Source organism: Lethenteron reissneri, chromosome 41 (assembly GCF_015708825.2).
Source record: "Lethenteron reissneri isolate LAM-NWPU_2019-01 chromosome 41, ASM1570882v1, whole genome shotgun sequence".
Taxonomy (NCBI): domain Eukaryota; kingdom Metazoa; phylum Chordata; class Hyperoartia; order Petromyzontiformes; family Petromyzontidae; genus Lethenteron; species Lethenteron reissneri.
In genome coordinates, this window is record NC_083819.1 from 144450 (window position 1) to 167948 (window position 23499).

General features: G+C 47.2%; 1 protein-coding gene and 1 non-coding gene across 11 annotated transcripts in view; one reads left to right on the top strand and one right to left on the bottom strand.

Moving 5' to 3' along the window:
• Positions 1-23499, bottom strand: part of LOC133352734 (signal-induced proliferation-associated 1-like protein 1) — a 159003-nt gene that overhangs the window by 78976 nt on the left and 56528 nt on the right. For 9 of the 10 annotated variants that reach the window (XM_061568573.1, XM_061568570.1, XM_061568564.1 and 6 more), the window contains one exon: positions 135-302. In XM_061568573.1, the coding sequence (XP_061424557.1) occupies positions 135-187 (53 nt within the window). In that variant the 5' untranslated portion in view covers positions 188-302. Of the gene's footprint in view, positions 1-134; positions 303-3422; positions 3598-23499 lie in introns of those variants that run through there. The other variant, XM_061568567.1, reaches the window with a different exon arrangement.
• Positions 14884-14972, top strand: LOC133352827 (U6atac minor spliceosomal RNA). Its single transcript, XR_009756306.1, has one exon. It is a non-coding gene; the product is annotated as a U6atac minor spliceosomal RNA (small nuclear RNA).

Here is a 23499-nt window from a genome sequence, read left to right on the forward strand (position 1 = left end):
CGATTGCTCACAGATGCTGCGACGGATTCCGGCGGCCCTTCATTGTAACCAGCACAGCACAGGAAGTTAAAGTTTGCCACCTACTCAGGGGCACAAGGCAGGGCAGCCTACACTAAGGATCGCCCATAGCTCACCTCTCCACGCCGTGCGACTGTCCCAGCTGCCTTTGAAGGGATGGCAAATTCATGGAGTCGTAAATTTTACTGTGGTAGCCTTTTCAATGCGTTTAAAAAAAAACGTTGTTCCACGTTGTTTGGGTGAAACTTGCTTGTGCAGTCATGATCCACGTGCTTTAATTCCCTCTGTGAAAACAAAATAAACGGAGGACTGTTAACAACCTTAATGTGTTCAATGAATGTACACCAAGGCAGATCACACACGACGTACATCATCGTGGCATGTGAACGCAAGGCATGCACGCACATGTGCTGCTCGTACGCATGCGACTAGTGACTGTGGATGCGTGAAATTAATTAGTCTTTACTCTTTGGTTCTTTCGGTAAAGTCACATAGATGAAAATAAAAATAATAATAAAAATAAAATAAAAATAACTAAATTAAACCACGACGTTTCGGAAGCAACACAAGCCTCAGTCATCAAGTAGGACAGCCACAGTAAGAAAGAATTTGCTGGAGTCCACTTGTGTTGCTTCCGAAACGTCGTGATTTAATTGAGTTATTTTCATTTTTATGTATTTATTTATTATTATTATTATTTTTTCATCTACGTGACTTTACTGAAAGAACCAAAGAGTATGGATCCTTGCAGTCACGAAAACTTCTAATCTATAATTAATTAGTCTTTTTAAAAAGTCAACATTAATAACTGCCATTATATTATTAGATCCACAAAAGCTTCGTATAAATACCAACAGTGCTGGGAACTGGTACAACTGCATCATGAGAGGCAGCAATGCACACAAACAACCTCAAAGAAACTTTCCCACTCGCCTGCTCTGTTCATCAGCTCTGTAAAAAAAGAATATCCTCACAAAACGCACTCTTATTTTTGACATAAGACACATAGATAAACAGGTCAAGTGGCCGAAGCCATCGTAGCACTCACCCCTTACACAAAGATTTTACAAATCCAACCTCTTCCGCATATAAGCAGGCTACAACAGGGGCAATGTCATCCAATAAAGCGTGCCGCGTGATGACAAGTGAACATTCACGTTGACAATAACGTCGTCCTGTATTGAAAGCTCACTCTTAAAGACCGTGTGGTGTCACTCAGGTCGTCTGGACGTCCTGCTCGGGCTCGATGGGATGGGTCTCTCCGGGCCAACAAAATTGCTGTCGGGCAATAATTTCCACGCGGATGATGGCAATGGCGACAATCGCGATTAAAAATTTAGGTGGCACCACTCGGCAAAGAGCAGCAATTAGCCCCCGACAACAACAGCTGATGCTGGCTTGATGGGCGCGCAGCTGGCGAGCGGGGGCAGAGAGATTCAGCAATCTTGTACCACCTCATTGCTCGCAGGACGGAGCGAGGGCGCCAGAGGGAAGTCTTAATCGATGATGCGATGGACCGATTTGAAGTTACGATCGTGCCCATCTGCAGGAGCGGGCGCCTGCGCTGTACACGGGGCCTGCTGGGGACGAGGGAGGAATGACCACGGGGGGAGGCAGCAACACGGCCCTCCACTCGCTATTCCCCTTTCTAGACTGCCTTGGGGGAGGCTGTAATTGAGTGTTGCCGTGGAAACCGTACTAACGGTGAGCGAATCACAGTGAGGTCAGAAGGTTTTTGTCGGGTGCGTTTTAGCTCAATAACTGCCTCACTCACTGACTTTGGTGTTTGTCTGTTGACTTTTCAGAGTTTCAGTGAAAAACGTTCATATGTGCCACGAGACACATGTGATTTATAATGTAAAATCATGCAAACCAAATAATTGGATAATTTACAGCCCTTTGTCGATTCACTGCTGGAAGAAGACTTCACTACGCTGGATGGTCACGGGGGTTGTTTGTCCATACTTCACTACGCTGGTCAGTGCAGTTTGGGCCCAAGAATGGCTCAGATATCACTTTCAACCGACGTTAGTCATTGCCGGGAATTGAACTGCTGAGGTTAATCAAGTCCATATGACGCGGCGTGCTAACCACAGTGCCAAAGTTCCATGTCCCACAAATACACCTGGGTGTGTAAAACAAATGAAAGTATGAATGCAAATTAATTAATTCGTTTAAAAAAAATTACTTATTCCGTTAGAAGACGGCACTCAGAATGAACCCGAGGTTTTTATCGGGATTTACACGTTCACATAAACCGCTGGCGGTAACAAGAAACTGTGCAGAGATTTCTGAAATCCAATTAAAAGAAATCTCGGTATCTTGGTCCAATTTTGACTCGAAAAAAATATATATCGCAGCATGCCCAATCTGAAACTTGGCTTTGCGTACATCTGTCGGTGTTGGAACCATTAAAGAAGAGTGAAATGATTCATCCTCGCCACGTTTTGATTAAGTGTCATGATATGGAGTCACGGTTTGATTCAAATAATGGATTCTCTTGTCTCATTAGCACGGCCTTGTTCATATTGTTTGTCTCAGAGGTTCATTCTTGTTTGTTCCGCTTCCGTTTCGTCAGCGTGAAGTGAACAAACAAATCATTTGCATAAATTGCAAATAATCGATAGTGGCACACGCAATTCTAAGCGTACTTCCTGGGCGTGAGAATTCATTTTAACCCATGAATAGACGACACAATAACAACATTTGTCTTGTCGTGAATAGATGCATTGATACACGTCGTACTACTCACTGCCAAATGGTGGAAATAACTAGAGTGAACTTGCTGTTAGTCATTTCTAAAAGAACCAACGGGACCGACGTGGTGGTAACGGCGCTGAAGTTTGCGAGTTCAAGTACAAATAAGCACCACTTTGATACGTGTTTACAGTGATTGTGTAATATAGGGACAGACTGACACCCACCATCAGAATGTAGAATGTCTGCTACTGGCTCGAGATAAGTCAGTAGAGATGAGCAGCATCCCCCAGGTGACCGAGCAAGATAAATTTTGATTTTGCTGCTGTGAAAGTTGTTGCTATACACAGCTCTCCGATATATATTCGGGTTGTACCGAGCATTGTTTGGTGCGATGTCTGATGTTTCGCTACCATGTGCTGGGAGCTTCTTCATGAACTAAATTCACAACAACACGCGGTAAAACCTCGAGACACACCGAAGAACTCTGACATTGAGTTGATACCGTACACAAATGTAAATTTTTAAGAAAGAAAATGAAACATTTCACGGGAGACGTACTTATAAGCCCATCTTAAACCTCCGAGTGCTTTGTTAGACTCGTTTGACCGGTACAGTATTTTTGGCATCGGTATTCTAGGAACTCATTTGCTGGCCGGCCTTTTAAACTTTACAATTCCTCGTGGATTAAATTACACCCGACTTACAAGTGCCAAGCTCGTGTCCCCCCCAAAGGCTCATCGCTTGCAAGCGGTGAGTTACAGACGGATGCGCGTCGCTCCCGTGTTGATCCTCGCGCCTGGTTGAGCGCCGCGGTGCAAGCCCTCATACGCCGCAGCGTGAGCGGCGCGAGTCCAGGTCGCACGGTGTCTGCGCGGTACACTCCCGTGGTGGGACGACACGGTCGAGGGACGACATTGAGATGCAGACTCGGCTCATCATGGCAAGCACAGAGAGGAAGTTCTGTCACACGTTGGCCGACGACCTCCGAACTCGGAGCTGATGACGCTGCTGGATGGGTAAACTTCCACGACGTCTCCTTCCTCTGCTCAAGCCCAGGTTCAAGAAGCCCATCTTCTCCTCTGCCAATGGCCGACTCACTCATTACTTTTAGGAGTTTTCCTCCAGACCTCTCTACTCTACCTCTGTCTCAATTCCCCCTTTGCCCTGCAGCCTCCTTACTACCTCAATTTTTTTTACAAAAAATAAGAATGGCAAAAAACGCTCCAACCTTTCAAGTGCCACTCAATGACCATGCCCCTCCGACTTGTTGGGCGTTTTGAGGTGCGGTTGCATGCAGACCCCCAATTAGCACGGTTGTATACGTATGGTGCGAAAGAGGTTCAACATACATACAGATACTTTGTAACTAAGAACTATGTTGTCTTATGAGACTCATGGCCTGGACAGGAGCATAATATATGGGCATACTCTATATAAGAGCATATATACCCTGGAGGTCTGGTATCAACTGCCCAAGAGCTGACACCTGGCACAAGGAAGGAAGTGACGGCGAGGTGTGGTGGCATTAAGAGCCCTGGCCGTATTACGTTTTGACATTTTTTCGACTAGATTTGAAGCTTTCGTGACTGCAAGGATTCATACTCTTAGGTTTTTTCGGTAAAGTCCCGTAGGTAAAAATAAAAATACTAAAAATAATAATAGAAATAAAATAATAAATCACGACGTTTCGGAGGCAACACAAGTCTCCGTCATCAGGTGGGACCGTCACAGCTAAATTTACTGTATCAAGTGAGGAAAAATCTATGTATAGCGTGATATTTTATTTCCTCAACCAACGATCTAGCAACTCTGCCGTCGGCACAAAGATGACAAAAATGAAACAAAACTGAAAAAGTGCATGAAGCAGCATGAAGAAATGCATGCTAGGATTCGCATTGAGAGACGGAAAGACGAAATGTTTACGCGGTTAAGAAACGTAAAAGTGGGGCTTGGGCAGGCCCACTGCGAGATGCGCGGCGAAGGCATCAGGAGCCTCCGCAGAACCACTCGTGACATTCCCCATTTTACAAGTCTCATTCGTACAGCTTGGTTTACTCTATTCTTATAAAAGCAACACGAGCCTATTATTTGCCTATGAACCGATGAATGGATGCATCGCCACGACACGATACATTGTTGCCATTATTATTGGAGATGTGTATTATGTATATTACTGTATAATAGTATCACGTTCACGGGCAGCTGCTTCTCGACCAAAGTGGGCTCCCTACTCAGAGTGGTCCTGCTGAGAGTGACAGCTGCTGACAGACAACCGTCAAGCCACGAGAGCCATCTTCTGGTAGCCCAGCTTCAGCTGGCAAGGCAGGGGTCACATTCCAGAGCGTGAGGAGGGGAGCCTGTGCTCGTATTGTGATGTGTGAGACGATACTGCAAGCCGCGAGAGCCTTCCTTCCGACATTCGGAAGCCACTGGAGCTATGCACGTTTTAAAATTTTGATTGAAAACTCAATTCTTTAGAACTGATTTTGTGTTTAATTTGTTGTCCTTCACCCTGCACCTCTGATTAGTGCAGTTGGCTATGTATAGCGTGATATTAACTGTTTGAATTTTGCTTATGGTTCAATTTGACTGAAGTTTTGCATTTCTCGTGCCTTTGGATTCTGGATTGAAACTTTCCAATGAGTCATTTTAATTCCAGGATTGTTATTAAGAATAACACAATGAGTATTGATACTAAAATTATCAAAAAGAGTCTCAACCAAATAATTGATTGGGTTTTTTAAATACTACATTGTAAGGATTATTCATCAAAGTCAACGTAATTTTATAATATTAAATATGATTATAATGCCTTCGTTGACCTGCTTAGAGACCATACAATTCCATTAATATATCATTTGCAAACATTGTTATTTGCCCAAATGGTGAAATTACCAAGTCTCACAGGCAGGATTCGAAAGATGTGTCGCAAGCACAAGAATCGATCTGAATCGATGAACCGATGTGGTCTTACGTGCCAATAATCTCCAGATGCATTCGTATCCAAACAATTCCACTCATGTAAAAGCAATGTGAACAGACTGGCATGGCGAGAGGGGTTGTTTGTGGTTGAATGGATGTTGAGAGCCACCCCTCCCCCCACCACCAAGGACGATAGATGTTTTGAATCTATAGGGGGGGGGGAAATGTTGAAAACAATTTCTGGAACTCGTGGAGCATACGATAAGCCCCACTTTAATTTACATTAATCATAACAACTCTCACTCGCCTTGCGATCCTTTTATAGTCACCATGACTGTTTATTCGTCTAACAGAGGTCTAGAAAAACAATCCCACCATTAGGTTCAATTCACGTCTTTGTCACATTACTATGCCACATGCTCGCTCAGTGCAGATCATTGTTTCAGCGACGACATTTTTTTGATCAAATAAATCAAGTGCAAGGTTTTCACTAATGCGCGCCGACAGACCCTCTGTGTTATGATGCTTAACACATCTCTCGTGTTGTTGCATATCAAGTTATCCGCAGCAGACAGCTGTAAAGAGATACACGGGAACGAACCGCGTGAAGTGCGCAGAGAGATAAATCCAGACTGAACGAGACAGAGACAAACAGAGCAATATATACATCACAAGGCCAGAGCAAACACAGCACGAATGGTGGTGGTATTAAGGCTGAGAGGGTGGTGAATGCACGCTCGGGAGATCCGTAGACAAACAAAACCGCAGGGACAATGCATGCACAGCAAGGCCAAAGACACTGATAAGCAGACTAACAGCGGCAGACGAATACAAGGATGGGACAGACAATATAACCAGATAAACCATTTAGTTGGGTGCATACGCTCCAATGGGGAAAATCAATGTAAGAGACTCGGTTATGTAAACAGAGCTACACAGGCACAACCACGCACAGTTGGGTGCATACAAAGTATATGCAGAATACACACAGCGGCATATTCAACTTACCGCATGTACCACTGGAATATACACAATCACGGATATGCAGGGTGGTCCATTTATAGATACCCTACTAAAATAATGGGCAGCACTTAAAGATACCGCAATGTTTTATTGTGAAGCCTCTATACGTCTCGCACCAATCTCAAGGATAGGCACATTAGATCTGTGGATGCTCTCCTCTAAGATACGTAGGCATCATTCACGCAATATTCAGTCAGCTGTTGAGAAGGAAGAGAGAGGGGTCATTAGAAATCGGTGGGGTGTCTATAAATGGATCACCATTTGTATGTCACGTACCAACGCTGCTTTGGAAGAACAGTCCAGTGTGTTCCAGCGTGATGGTAAAAGTCGGACAAATCAAATAATTTACACCAAGCGGTGCTAATGGAGCCGATGCTTTATGCACTGTCGAGTGTGACCCTACACAGCCCACTAAAGCGAGTAAATAGTACAAACCAGACAGGCTGGCCCACAAAGCGAGCCTCTACGTTTATGCACTGGACAAAGGGATGTGGCACCGTGTCTCCAGAAGTCGCACAACACCGAGACTCAACGGTGTCGGCGACCAGGGTGATGGCAATGATGGTGGCGATGGTCCCTGTGTGCACGAAGATGGCGGCGGTGATAATGAATGCAGAGTTGATGAAGGTGTAAATAATGATGGATTTTACGATGACTGATGATGATGATGCCGCTCGGAGGGCCCCCCAAATGTGACCCCCAGAAAGTGAAGCCAATGAACCCAGTCATCCAGGCGTGCGCTGCGTATATGAGGCACCTCTGGAAGCAGCAACAAATTACTCCCTCGTTATTCGTGTTTATCGGCAGCTGCACATGCAGTTGACTGACAGGACAGTTTATTGATATAACGTCTGTTGTACGTGTTGTTTAAATGCGATTTGTCAAACTATTGCAGGTCAAGGGGCAGTGGTTAAGCCATACTTCACCACGTTGGTCAGTGTGGGTTGGTGAAGGAGGGAGATATCCTGGGACCGATTCAGATATCACTCGGAGATGATTTTATCTGCAGCGGGAATCAAACAGGTCGCTTGGTTCATAAAGCATAGAGCTAACCAATGCGCCACCACTCCGCCCTGTTGTATTGTATGTTACTCTCACAGTAAATGTTATAAATTGTATTTTACCTACAATACACAATGCATAGACCCTAGTATTAATATATTTGAATTATGAAATCTGGGCAGAAAATATTTTACTCGAAAGCCTCAATATTACGATAAAACATTTTCTTTGCAAGGACAGAAAAAGAAAAAAAATCCCAATCTATTTTTCAAGGGCATCTTTGTAGAATATTGGAATGCTGAGTATATACATCTATGCATGAATTATATATCCTGCCAAGAAGTTTCAATACACCCAAGGTTTAGTTTACTATATTACAAGAGGACATATATATTGTAATATCAAACAGGAAATGAAGGTAGTGGATTCAAATAAAATAAAAACCCAATAAGTGAAACGAGTTTCCCGCTGCAGCACACATCTCTTGCACACACCTCTCTGAGCCAGTGGTAGAAAATCCCATACTCCAATGCAAGGGGCAAATCAGAGCGGTACCTATTTCACCAACCCCAGAGGAATGATAGCCAGTCAACACCCCTGTCTGGGGTTTGCACTCACAACCTCCTGATTTGCAGACCCGAGATTCCTACCACATAACTAATAACATTCGCATCCGCTTTTATGTAAAATAATGATTCTTTTAGCACCATGTGTCATGATTGACAAAGCTGTTGAACACTCGACTCTATTGATTGCCGGCCAAATCTCCGACTTGCGGCAATCCCACAAGGGATCCAAAGTTTTCATCCCACAATCTGAGCGTCGCTACTTTGCATCGAGCGGGAATTGCGCTAATTGAGCACAGTTGCATGAATCCACATCGGCCATGTGTGCTGGTTGTCACGGGCCAAATCCGCCAAAGTTAGTTAATTGGGAAGCCACAGAGCAGTAGCAACATCGCCCCCCTACTGGCACACTAAAGCCCACTTTACCTACCAGTGTTGCGTACAATTGTCAAGGGATAGCTGCCACCAGAGGTTGACCCTTCCACAGGGCAGCTCGAGATGTACTGAATGGGAGACGTGCTGCTGCTGATGATGATTATGATGATTATGACGATGATTATGATATGCTGAATCCTCGCTAGAGGCTCCTCAGGGAGATAGGTGGCAGGGGTGGGCACATCATGACGTGCACTACATTTCCCATGCGGGAGGTAAATGGTGATGTCATGTCTTGATTTGAAGCTTTCGTGACTGCAGGAATCCATACTCTCTGGCTCTTTCGGTAAAGTCACGGAGATAGAAACGATTAAAAAAAATAAAACACGACGTTTCGGTCGCAACACAAGCGTCCGTCTTCATGTGAGAAAATGATTTGCTGTTGTGGCTTTATATAGGCACGGGAGGACGGGAGGACGGGAGGGAGGGAAAGGGGGGGGGGAGTTTCGTCGAGTCGTGGCTGCAGGAGTTCACAGGGGAGAGAGGAGGGGAGGGTTTGTGGCGTGCAGGGACGGGTGGGGCTGGAGAAATTAGCATGTCAATGAGCTTGAATTAGTAACCGGAAACCAAGACGACACGGGTGGGTGAGTGAAAATCATAGCAGTTAAAACTTGACGTGGTTAATCACATCCTTCCAATGATTGCTCAATCTGAATCCATCTTCTAGATTAAAGTTTTGTCTGTGTTTGTATATCTGGATGGCTTCGTAAACAAATCTCTGATGGTAGCCCGAGGGTTTGCAGAGCACCTTGGTCTCAGAGAAATCAATGTCATGTGTGCCCACAGCGTTTAAACAATGATCCACCACCGCCGTGGATTTGGGTCCGCCGTGTTTCAAATCCGCTTTGTGTTCGCGAACCCGGTCTGAGACACATCGCTTCGTTTCACCAATGTAACTGCTGCCGCAGACGCAACTCAGCTTATAGACACCAGGACATTGCATGTCCGGAATCGCATCCTTCACCGATGGGATCAAATCACGGATTTTATGTACTGTATTGAACCGAACTTGAATCTTGTGTTTGTTCAAGATTTTGGAAATCCTTTTGGTAACACCTGCTATGTATGGTAAGGTGATGGTTTTGATTGGGTCCGCAGATGGTTCTCTACCCATGGTTGGGGATGCAGCTTTGCGGATTGTGCAGTCAGAATATCTGTTCCTCCTGAGAGCCTAGCGTACATGCTCAAGCTCACTGGCTAGGTGGTGCTGGTCGGAGATGCAGTGTTTTGATGAGGGAATTCTTCTGGGCTGGATGGTGGTGGGAGTCAGGCTTTAGATACGAATCCGTGTGGGTGGCTTTCCTGTAGACAGAATGTCCCAACGAGCCATCAGGTCTCTTCTCGATCAAAACATCCAGGTATGGTAGCTTGCCATGATTTTCCACTTCATGGTGAATTTGAAAGATGGCTGTATGGAATTGATGTGGTTTAGAAATTGGTATAGTGCCATCAGGCCATGTGGCCAGATGACGAACATGTCAACTACGTATCTCTTCCACAAGGAAGGATGTCGGGTGGATGTCTGGATGGCATCTGTCTCAATTTTCTCCATGAAAATAATCGCCGTGATAATCAACACCTCGGCGGTGGCAGATCATTGTTTCAATGCTGTGGGCACGCATGACATTGTTTTCTTCGAGACCAAGGTGCTTTGCACACCCTTGTGGTACCATCAGAGATTTTTTCATGAAGCCATCCAGATATACAAACACAGACAAAACTTTAATCGAGAAGATGGATTCAGATTGAGCAATCATTAGAAGGACGTGATTAACCACGTCAAGTTTTAACTGCTATGACTCGACAAAACTCCTCCCCCCCCTTCCCCCCCCCCCCTCCCATCCTCCCGTGCATATATGAATTCACAACAGCAAATCATTTTCTCACCTGAAGACGGATGCTTTTGTTGCGACTGAAACGTCGTGTTTTCTTTTGTTATTTTTTCTATCTACGTGACTTTACCGAAAGAACCAGAGAGTATGGTGATGTCATGAACTAGAAGAGTCCTGTGGCCACCGACACCCATGTATAACATCATGTCCTAATAAAGGCATACCCGAGGAATTCCATTTGCGTGGTGGAAGCTTTGAGAAGTGAGAGGGGGGGGGGGGGGGTGCTGGACTAATTTCCAAATATTAGAGGGGGCACAATCTTCCTCTAGACCAGCAGCAAATAGCTTGATCATATGGCACAGGTAGCTGGAGAAGACTGCTTCCCGAGGTTGACAGTGGGGGGGAGGGGTGTTCTTTCTCGCTAAACGTTTAGCCCCTGAATGTAATATATCTGCTGTTAAACCGACAGGAACATCAACCTTTCTTTATGAACATAGCATGAAGATTTTCCCAGAAGGGTTTGACATAAGTTACAAGGGATATAAAACATATTTTGGGAAAAACTCCATCTTTATTCAAAAATCACCACGTTGTGTATATCACATCAGTGTCTGCATATTGCCCACATCCGGACGTATCATTTTTCTATGACTTTGAACGAATAAAGACAAAGCCTGCCCATTAGCCTGGATTGACGACCACGACAAGTGCACTTAGCATCCGCCTATTATGGCCACTAGGCCACTCGGTGGGGTGGTTGGGGCAGTGTGGCTCATGTTCACCATACGCCTCCTCAGGGAATTAAACCATGTTTGAGTCGAGGATGGTGGCGTAGTGTGGTTGGCACGGGCCCTGGTACAAGGACTTAAATGGTGCCCCGTGTACAATTCTCCCCCCTCCAGCCCGGGGTACCTGGTGCAGTTGCACCGCCTGTACACTCGATAGCTATGCCACTCCTCAAATGAACATCCAAACAAGGTTCAGATGATGTTTGTTGTGGGTCAAATGGATCATGGCCAAATTTGAACCCGGCTTATTGAATTGTAGCCACTGTGTGAGCTACGACAGCACCACTTCCCACTTACAGCATACATACAAAGATCAACATCCTTAGCTTTAGAAGCCTCAAATGGAAAGTGCTGATAGCAAGCACCTATTAAGAATGGCACAGCACACAATGTGGATGGTATGACTTTCATCGCATGTGGCTACCTTAATATCCCCAGTGCACCTTTGTCTGCAGACCACACAAGGTGTGTAATTTTAGGCGGATGCTAACCTTGGAAAAGCCCAGGACAAGTTCAGGCACTATTTGCCATTGATGTTAGCTGTGCCCAGAATCTAACTCGGGTAACATGTGCCACCATTTGTCAAAGAGATTGAACAACTTTGCATTCATAGGTCGCTTACATTGCCACAGTAACTAAAAGCACATTACATCTCATCTCAACCATTTAAATGCCCTGCTGCAGCACTGGCCTGCAAACAAGCATTAGTCTGCCAGTAGGATTGTGAAATTAAATTATTTGACACTATATTAAGATATTTTTCCCCCAATTTTGTCAATAGCCTCTTTTAAGCACCAACAATAACTGAGTGCCTATTTCATCATCAGCAGCAAAGAACCAAATTCGATTTGTACATTCCTCTACTTGTTCTGTATGGATTCCCACTGGGTTCTCCGGATTCCCCCCATAGCCAAATACATACAACAATGTCAATGGCATTGATCCAATATCCCAATGGAGAATCCTCCCGAAAAATATTCTTGAGGTCTCAGTGTGAATTTCCTGGATAAACGAGTGATTAATTACCATCGATATCAACTTTACAATTAATGAATCTGGCTGGCCATGCCGAATTTTCGGGTTCGCGCAGCGGCGCTAGATTTGGCACACAGTTGTCACGGGCGATCGAGATGGTGCAAGAGGGGTGGCAGCTGCGGCCCAATCGCCTTCACCGTGACAATGCGGCCCACGCGGACCGCATAATGAGATCATGGTGCACATCCTCCGTGGAACTTCGTGTGCATGACTCAGCGACAAAGGAGCTCATTGAAGGCAACATTGTGAAGTGCACTCACTCCAGAATGAGATTATGAGACTCTATATATAAAGAATATTTCTCCCTCCATAATTTATTAATAAACTGTTTTAAGCAGTAACAATAACCATATGTCTATTATATCATCTGACGAAAATTAACAACAACAACAACAAAAATGGGTCGCTGTAAAAACAACATCCGCTCGGCGGTAACGTTACACTTGTTAAAATCGCTGAAATCCGGACAAGTGGCTGAGAAACATTTGAAACAAGGTCGAGGATTGAGCTGGGGAGTCTGGCAGCAGCGCAGGTGGACGTAATTAGGGCTGGGTGGGCGTGTAGAGGCCGACCCTGCTGTTTGGCCAAGAGTACATTTGTGGAGGCAGAAAGGAGTGGGGTGTAGGCGGTGCTGGGGTCGGCGGTTTAAAAGGCCTTGACGCTCAGCATTTGATTCGTGTGTTTACCAGTACGTGACCCAATCTTAACAGCAGCTCCCTGGAGTCCTTGGCGCCAATGCAGGCGCGGGGCAGTTATGAAGCACCGACATCTGGCTCAATGCCATCGGCACGAGCGAGCTCTGCTTAAGTTTAATAACGATCATAATACTCATCATCAAGGTCCTTTACCTGTCATTGAGCAGGATTGCAATGTGGTTAGAAAGCACTCCATTCGAGTGTGTTTTTTGTTTGCATTTTGACCACAAGCATTGTGGTTAATGCACACGCGATTCCTTGTAAAAAGGTTTCAGTTTTGTTGGCAGAAAAAAGGGGAAAACCCCCTTATTATTAGGCACCACCTCACTGCCAGCCAGTTGGACGTCTCCAGCACACCGTGACTCCATAGTGATGTTGCCGCAATGCAGCCTTCACATTGCTGGAGTGTAGAGGCGTGTGGGCCAGGGGAGTATGAGTAAAGTTCTTAAGCAAATATCCTTCTCATAAGCACACAGCACAGCTAAAAACCAACACAGTGCTACCCAGCACTCACGCAAATGCATTTTGCCAAAGATCAAGATTAAAACTAAACTCTTCTTGTACAGGGTAACTAGAGAGCAGCCCATTCCATTCTAAGGACGCCGCTGAATTTGCCTGTCATAGGTGACTAGTGAGTGTCTGATGAGTGTGTCAGGTGTCACCTGGATGGTGAGTGTCTCGTGAGAGGGTCAGGCAGGTGATGAGTGTGTGGTGACCGAGTGTTACCACTTGGCTATACTTATGCGATCTAACCCAAAAACCTTTATTATAAATAATAACTTGTTTAAATGCATGCCTATACAGATCACCATACATCAATGGGGATTACCTGTGCGAAGACAATAACAGGTACTGCTATCTTCTTGGTTCTTTCGGTAAAGTCACGTAGAAGGGAAGTAATAAAATAATAAAAATAAAACATAATAAAACAATTCTCACGACGTTTCGGCCACAACGCAAGCAGCCGTCCTTAGGTGAAAACCAGGTCCGTCGAGGCGACAGAGTCTGAATGAAACAGCACACGAGCTTGGAGCATATATATAAGCTGGGCGCATTGACAAAGGAATTTGCATATCAAAAGGAATTTAGCATATTTATGGGAAATGCAGGAATGTGATTAGTACTGCATATGCATGTGCATTATGCAGGATTAACAGCATCAAAGGGAGCTGCAGTTACAGCTGCTGCAGCAGTTGCTGCTGCTGCAGTTTCTGCTGCTGCTGCACTTGCTGCTGCTGCTGCAGTTGCTGCCTTATCCATTTTAATATAACACTAAAATGGATAAGGCAGCAACTGCAGCAGCAGCAGCAAGTGCAGCAGCAGCAGCAAGTGCAGCAGCAGCAACTGCAGCAGCAGCAGCAACTGCAGCAGCAGCAGCAGAAACTGCAGCAGCAGCAACTGCTGCAGCAGCAGTAACTGCAGCTCCCTTTGATGCTGTTAATCCTGCATAATGCACATGCATATGCAGTACTAATCACATTCCTGCATTTCCCATAAATATGCTAAATTCCTTTTGATATGCAAATTCCTTTGTCAATGCGCCCAGCTTATATATATGCTCCAAGCTCGTGTGCTGTTTCATTCAGACTCTGTCGCCTCGACGGACCTGGTTTTCACCTGAGGACGGCTGCTTGCGTTGTGGCCGAAACGTCGTGAGAATTGTTTTATTATGTTTTATTTTTATTATTTTATTACTTCCCTTCTACGTGACTTTACCGAAAGAACCAAGAAGATGAATCCCTGCAGTCACGAAAGCTTTAAATCGAAATTTAGGTACTGCTATATTATTGGTTCTTTCGGTAAAATCACGTAGAAGGGAAATGATAAATAATACAAATATAAACCAATAAAAATTCTCACAAAAAAGGATAAGGACGGAAGAGACCCTTGTCGTCTTTACAACACATATGGTTAAGGCTTTGCCACCTACTTCGTGGCATCTAACCATGTTTTTGTGAGAATTTTTATTCTTTCATATTTGTATTATTTTATCATTTCCCTTCTACGTGACTTTAACGAAAGAACCAAGAATATAGCAGTACCTGTTATTGTCTTCGCACAGGTAATCCCCATTGATGTATGGTGATCTGTATAGGCATGCATTTAAACAAGTTATTATTTATAATAAAGGTTTTTGAGTTAGATCGCATAAGTATAAATGTGTCGTAACCCTCCACTACCCAACACAGCCAATTAGTAAGGGATTTGTCACGTAAACAACACACCAAATAGTTACTACTTCAGCCCACCAGTGTGTTGGAGAGTAAATCCACAACATTTACAATTTGAGTAGTACGACGTTTCGTTGGTAATTACATCCAGCATCATCGGGCGATTTGCCAGAATAGTGAAGCAATCCACCAGCCTCCGGTCTGAAATAGAGCAGGACGATGTCATCACTGAACCCAATAATAGATTAGTAATCAGTTAATTCGTATGCGTTTCCTCTATAAAGAATTGTAATTGTAAGATGTATTACTTAATAATACGCTTCCAGGCCGCACTAAGCCTGTAGCTGTCCAAGCGGTTAAAATTATATTTGTATTTCTCTCAATTTCAATGGAATCTCGAATTAGTCTTGGCCAGTAGTAACTAGTTTGCACAGAACTTCAACATTATCAAGTCAATTGAGTGCCCCTGTTGGCACACGTGTTCTGCCATGGCCGACAGTTGTATTCAGACAAACTCTGCTCATAAAGATAATCAATTAGCGCCCTTGTTTATTCAGGAAAGACACACCGAGCCTTAAGACAAATTTTCAGGAGAGTCCTGCATGTTAATGTTTTGAAAATGTTTGTATATATGTATGTTGCACGTCTTTCTACCGTCTGTACCAGCCATGCTAATCGGAGGTGCGGGGGAAGGACAACAAACTAAACACAAAAAGCAGTTCTAAATAAATTATTTTTCAATCCAGGTTTAAAATAATGCCATTTATAAATATTTGGCATTTGGAAATAAAGTGGAGTGTCCAGAGAAAACCCACGAGTATGAGGGGTTAACAATCACAGCCCCACACAGATATATGAAAAGGATCCATTGCTGTACTGCCATATCCTAAACACCCCACAGCTCAAGCCTACAACACCTGGTATTGCCAGCAGTCTCCCAGCTAAGTATCAACGAGGCTCACTCCTGATTTGGCTTCCGAAATATGACGAGACTGGGCGCAGAGTTATTTTATTGTGGAATTGAAAACACAGCACTCGCCAGTGTTTTATATTCAGGCCCCTTGTGGCCAGCCCGGCACTCCACTCTGCTGCGGCCACCCGTCCTTACTGGTCAAACATACGCCAACATAAAGGGTCCCTAAGGGCCGATGTAACACAGAACTACGCTGTGTTGTATTATTAATGTCTTCTGTTTGTATTCTTTGGTTCTTTCGGTAACGTCACGTAGATAGAAAAATAATAATAAAGTGAATAAAAAATGATGAAAATAAAAAAACATTAATGTAGACTGTAGCCTGGTTCTTAACCTGAGTGAGCGTATTGGCAGTCTATAATGTAGACTTATTCTTGGTTCTTTCAGTGATAAAAATAAAATAAATTAAATAAAAAATAAAAACCACAACGTTTCGATCATTACACAAGCACTCGTCTTCAGGAGGAAAGAGGGAGATGGTCACCTAAGGCAACCGTTTAAAAGGTTTAAAAAATGGGCATGGTACAAGAGCTCCAACGGCACAACAAAGTGGGCGGGGCATATGTGCCCTGGCGTCAGAGAGCACCAATGTGAAGCACGGAACATGCAGTGCCACAAAACGCCTCGGTGTCAGAACGAAGTAGGCGAGGCACGTGTGCCCTGGGGCAAGACAAGAAAACGACACAAATCAAGTCATGACTTGACCTGTGCTCCCCCGACGAGAAAACACAAATCAACTCACGACCCAAAGTGGTTGATGACATCTTTCCAATGATTGCCGAGTTCATAGCCATCCTCTCGGTTGAAATTGTATCTGTGTCTGTATATATGGATGGCTTCATGAACGAATCTTTGTTGATAGCCAGTAGGCTTGCAAAGTACCATCGTCTTAGAGAAATACATTTTGTGTGAGCCAGCCGCATTAAAATAATGATCCGCCACGGCAGAAGTATTGGTCCTACCGTGTTTCAAATCTGCCTTATGCTCTCGAACACGGTCCGAGACATGTCGCTTAGTTTCCCCAATGTAACTGCTGCCACAGATAAAGCTTAGTTTGTAGACGCCAGGATATTTCATGTTAGGAATCTTGTCCTTCACAGGTGGGATCAGATCACGAATTTTATGTACTGTGTTAAATCGGACCAGAATTTTGTGTTTGTTCATGATTTTGGAAATCTATTTGGTTACCCCTGCTATGTATGGCAAGGTGATGGTTTTGATTGGATCTTCAGATGGCTCCTTCCTCCCGGTTGGGGTGATGGCTTTGCGGATTATGTAGTCAGAATATCCATTCGCCTTGAGAGATTGATGTACGTGTTTGAGTTCACTGGTTAGGTGTTCATGGTCGGAGATACATTGAGCTCTATGGTGTAGCATTTTGATGAAGGAATTATTCTGGGATGGATGGTGGCAGGAATCAGGTTTTAGGTAGGCGTCAGTATGGGTTACTTTCCTGTAGACAGAATGGCACATTGAGCCATCTGGTTGCTTTTTGATTAGGACATCCAAGAAAGGTAGCATGCCATCCTCTTCTACCTCCATGGTGAATTTGATGGCTGGGTGTATGGAATTGATGTGGTTGAGGAATTGGTTCAGAGCCGGTCGGCCATGTGGCCAGATGACAAACGTGTTATCCACGTACCTCTTCCACAAGGGCGGGCGTAGAGTGGATGCCTGGATGGCGTCCGTCTCAAATTTTTACATGAAAATATTGGCTACAACCGGAGATAAGGGAGAACCCATTGGGGAGCCTTCAGTTTGTTTGTAGAATGTTCCATTCCAGGTGAAGTATGTATTGGTGAGGCAGTGTCTCACCAGGGCCGGTACATCAGCATTCAATCCTTGTTGGACCAAATCTTCAATGATTGCAATTGTATCGGGCACAGGAACTTTGGTGAACAAAGAAACTACATCAAAACTAACGATCAAATCACCTGGGGACAGTGAGATGTCCTTAATTGACGATACCAGGTGAGCTGAGTACAGAAGAGGTGGTCTTACCAGTGAATGGCTGCAAGGTCTCAGACAGATATCGGGTAGCTGGTAGGTGGGTGAGCCAGTGGTGGAGACGATGGGACGAAGGGGGTGTGCCTTCTTTATGGATTTTTGGTAAGCCATATAATCTGGCTGGTCGAGCAGCAGAAGGTTTTAAGGAAAACCGTTTGGTCTGTTCAATTAATGAAGCTGAATTAGTGATGATACCATTCGTTTTTGTAACGAGGTTGCTGGTGGGATCTCTTTTTGATTTTTGTGTAGCTGCCATCATTAAGTAGGTCCTGAATTTTGTGATTGTACACAGTAATGTCCATGATGACTGTGGCATTGCCCTTGTCGGCTGAGAGGATGACGATATCATCCCTCTTTTTCAACTGAGATAACTCAAAACGCTCATCCTAACTGATGTTACTGGCTGGAATCTTAGCGCTTTTGAGGGTTGTAAAGATTTCAGATCTTGTCACGTCTGCAGTGATGTGTCCCAAGCACCTTAAGAGCAACATCGACCTGGGCAATAATGTTATCCACTGGTATATCTTTGGGGGTGACTGCGAAGTTCAACCCTTTACCCAAAACCGACTTTAGACCATTGGAAATTGGGCTATTACTCAGATTAATAACAACCTTGTCAACGTCTAGCTTTTTTAATGTGTGAAAGGAGGTTGAACTTGGAAATCAGGTTATCTTTACATTTAGCTGACATTGTAGCAGCTGATGAAGCAGTCATGTTATCTATATGTTCCCAATTAGATATAGACATTTTTTCTGTCAAGAGTGTCTTTTATTTTTTTATTCACTTTATTTTGTTTTATGTGACTTTACCGAAATAACCAAAGAATATGAATTCCTGCAGTCACGAAAGTTTTAAGTCAAAATTCTTCCGTTTGTATTCCAGTGTTTTCTCTATTTCAATGTGGCAAAGTTTGGCATCTTGAGTCTTATGGTTATGGAAACATTTTACAGCCCCTTTATAGATCCACACTGCTGGGATGAAGGCCTCCCAATGCCGTTGACTTCAGGGGATCGTTTGACCATCCTACACCAGACTGGTTGGTGCCGATTGGTGAAGAGGGTAGAGAGGCCACTCTATTTTTGGCTGACACTTCCACGCTGGCCACACGTCTTGGAAGAGGTGGGAGTATTCACAGTGTACCCCACCACACGCGTGACCTGCTGATTGACTAACTGCGGTTTAACCATTTATACTCCTCGGTGGGCACAGGTGGTGCGGGGGGTGGTGGGGGGCGGGATTTAATAAACTTGCCCAAGACCGGTTCAGACATCACTCGCCACTGATGTCAGGCCGAGGAATCGAACTTCAGGCGCCGGGTTCAGAGCGAGGTTGCCACCGTGCCCTAAGCACTGTGCCAACCGCTCCACCCCAAGTCTTAGAAGGCCCCTTGCATTGTATAAAACAACGATCGCCATTCAAGACCACCGCCAGACACCGGTACAGTGTGCGCTACAAAAATACGAGGACAAAGAACAATGAGGCGGGAGGCGGGGGGGCAGTGGCTGCATGGGTAAGGGGGGGCAGCAAATAAATACCTTGCCAACAGCGTGACTCCAACTGGCGTGTGGTGGGGGCGGTGCGCCACCACCGCACGTGGAGCCGGTTTGCCGCGATGTGCACGTGAGCAGTGATAATATAATCACTGCGCCTCCAACGGGCACTGATGAAGCTTACTTGCTAGCACCAGTGCACGTGCACCTCAGTGTACCAATAACAATGTATTTTATTTGCCCTGTGAAAGCTTAAATGAGGCACAAGAAACATGTTCTGAAAAAGACGTTTGAGATTCTACAAAGTTTTTTTCACTTCTTACATATATGCTTGGATGATATAATTTTTTCTTCAGGTTGGTCCTGTTTGGGGTGATTGAATGAGGTGGTTAACTGAACTTCTATCTATATGTAATAAACGACTCGGTCAGGCTTTCTTGGTCTCCGCTGTGTCGTTTATTTAGGTTCTTCGTATCACACCCCGCTGGTCCGGACCTGCGCAGACTCCGTGCGTGCCCCGCGCACGCTCCGTGTGGCCGCTCCGCTCTCTCCGTGTGCCCCGCACACGCCGCCAGCCACACCGCTCGCTCCGTGTGCCCTGCACACTCCGCTAGTCACTCACTAGCCACGTGTGCCCCGCACACTCTGCTAGTCGCTCACTAGCCACGTGTGCCCCACACACTCTGCTAGCCCTCACACTCTGCTAGCCCTGTCTACCCCACGCACCCCATGTGGCAGATGGCGCCGCTCCACCACGTGGCAGATGGCGCCATCTCCCCCACTGCCCAGTGTGGCTTCCCCTATTCTCGCTCCGTTCCAACTCCCGATCTCTTCCGGCTCTCCCCTTATATCCTTCCCATCACGTGACCCCTGACTCCTCCTTCCCGTACTGCCCCCGTCTCCCATTGAAGCCGAGATGAGCAGTGGCTCCTCCCACACGCTCCATCGACCCGGCTACGCCCCCCAATGCTCCGGCCCGCGTGATTGGCGCGGAGGCCAACAACCACCCTGTTTATGCTCGCATTACATGACCCCCCCCCCTGATGAAAAAGCCAGCCGTCCCCGGCTGCAACAGAACAATAATAATGCGAGCAAAACATAACAGTCAGGACTCACAAGAGACAACGGAGATTAGAACAACAACAATTAACGAAAGGGAAGGGACTTTGAACGAGTGCGGGTCGCCGGCCCGTCCTGCACGGGGCCCGGCCCCCGCACCGACCGTGATCTGGACAGGGTTTTAGGAGCGGCGGAACCAGAACCGTCCGCCGCTGGTGGAGGCCTGTCATTCCCAGCGTCTCGTTCCCCAGAGAGGCCCGTCATCAGAGCCTCCTGCAACTGCACCCGCGGCGGGGTTGGAAGGGCAGCGGGGTCAAGTGTCCCCGTTGCCGTGGTAGGCCCACCCGGTGCAGGAATCCCTGTGTCCGGCAGGATCACAGCCGGTCCGTCTGTCGTGGTGGATTTTCCCGCGTCGCGTTCCCGGCAGGGGCCTCCGGCTGGAACGGCGGCCGAGATCGACCCCAACACTCCCTGGCGAAGTGCCCCCGACGGCCGCAGCGGAAGCACGACGAGTCGGCTCGTCGTCCGGCACCCCCTCTATCTTGCCGAGCCCGCAACGGTGGGCCCGAGCGCAATTCCGCTCCCCCTCGAGCAGGCCACTGGGTCGATGCTACCGCCAGCTCCTCAGGCCCCTTCTCGTTCCGTACGTAGACGGCTTTGGACGGATCCCACCCGGTGGCACCACCTTCGACTTTGGGGCTCCCTGTCCAGGCCGTCACCTGCTTCCACCAGCGTAGGTTGAATTGCGCGTTCAAGCACTTAGCCGCTATCCGGGAGGTCAGCTGCTCATGGCCGCACACCGGCATGGGGATGCCCAAATCCCTGGACAGCTCCAACATCTTGCCCAATATTGAAGGCTCCAGCAAGTCGGGCTCCGTGTCCGGATATGCGGCCATAGCCAGCTCCAACACAACGCCCTGGAAAGCCACTGGGCATTCTTCTGGTGCCCGTTGCCGCTGCACGAATCTGCGATGTGCGTCGTCCGGAGGCTCATAAGCCTCCGCCATTTCCACGAACACTCCCTTCAGCGCCGTCTTCTTCGCGGCCTTGATGGAACGGAAGAATCTGACAGACTCGTCGTCCAGGAGCTTCGGCAGGACCTCCAGGGCTTCCACATCCGTCCACTTGGCGGATCGGACCGCCGCCTCAAAACGGCAGGCGAATGCACTCCAATCCCCGCCGATTGAGAATTCCTTAACCGTCGTCAGACGATGGCTGCGGGTCCCCGAGTCGCCGTCTCCCGCTGCAGGTGTTCCACGCGATGGCGACAAGATGGCGTCTCCATGCGGCGGGGGCAAGATGGCGGCTTCCCGCGGTGAAGGCGACAAAATGGCGGCTTCCCGTGGTGGAGGCGACAAGATGGCGGCTTCCCGCCGTTCGTCCCCGACCACGCCCAAGATGGCGGCGTCATGCCGCGTGTCGGAGAGGGCGGGAAGCGTCGCACAGGCCCCAATGGCGGATGGCTCGGCCCCACTCGAAGGCTCCCCGCTTAGGCGATCCGACATCGTCGCTGGCGCCACCAGGGTGAGTAATTGCAGCAGAACAGCCCGCAGCGAATCCAGCTGGACTGCGACGTGTCGCCAGCCGTCCTCGACGCCCGTCGGCGCAGGCAGTCCGGCCGCCCCGACGACATCCTGTACTCCTGGCGTGTCGCTCGCCGCCGCTTCGCCCACGCCTTCCATGGTCGGGACTGCCACCGCCGGAGGAAGATCCTCTTCGTCTTCTGAAGATGGTGCCGGTATATTCTTTTTCTTGAGGTGTTTAGACATCACGTTCCACTTCTGAACCCAGTGTAATAAACGACTCGGTCAGGCTTTCTTGGTCTCCGCTGTGTCGTTTATTTAGGTTCTTCGTATCGCACCCCGCTGGTCCTCGGCCGGACCTGCGCAGACTCCACGCGCACACCGCGCACGCTCCGTGTGGCCGCTTCGCTCTCTCCGTGTGCCCCGCACATGCCGCCAGCCACACCGCTCGCTCCGTGTGCCCCGCACACTCCGCTAGTCACTCACTAGCCACGTGTGCCCCGCACACTCGGCTAGTCACTCACTAGCCACGTGTGCCCCGCACACTCGGTTAGTCACTCACTAGCCACGTGTGCCCCGCACACTCGGCTAGTCACTCACTAGCCACGTGTGACCCGCACACCCTGCTAGCCCTCACACTCTGCTAGCCACGTCTACCCCATGCACCCCACGTGGCAGATGGCGCCGCTCCACCACGTAGGCAGATGGCACCATCTCCCCCACTGCCCAGCGTGGCTTCCCCTATTCTCGCTCCGTTCCAACTCCCGATCTCTTCCGGCTCTCCCCTTATATCCTTCCCATCACGTGACCCCTGACTCCTCCTTCCCGTACTGCCCCCGTCTCCCATTGGAGCCGAGATGAGCAGTGGCTCCTCCCACACACTCCGTCGACCCAGCTACGCCCCCCCAATGCTCCGGCCCGCGTGATTGGCAAGGAGGCCAACAACCACCCTGTTTATGCTCGCATTACATATACAAAGCACGCATTTGGCAAAAGTTGGAATTCTGTTGTCATAGCCAGGGTGAACCACCCAGTTCATAGCTCACTGCACTTTATTGATGATCCGACACTCACCGATTCACTCCAGTTACTCACTCATCGGCGGTCAGTGGCATCCTTACTCTTTGGTCGCTACTACAATTGTTGCTGTTGTCATGAACTTCACTCCTGGAGTCCTGCACCCACGTGGAGGACTCCAGGGTGACTCAGCCTACCAGTGACTGTTTTGTCTCAGCCGTACTGTGTTCAACCACCACCAC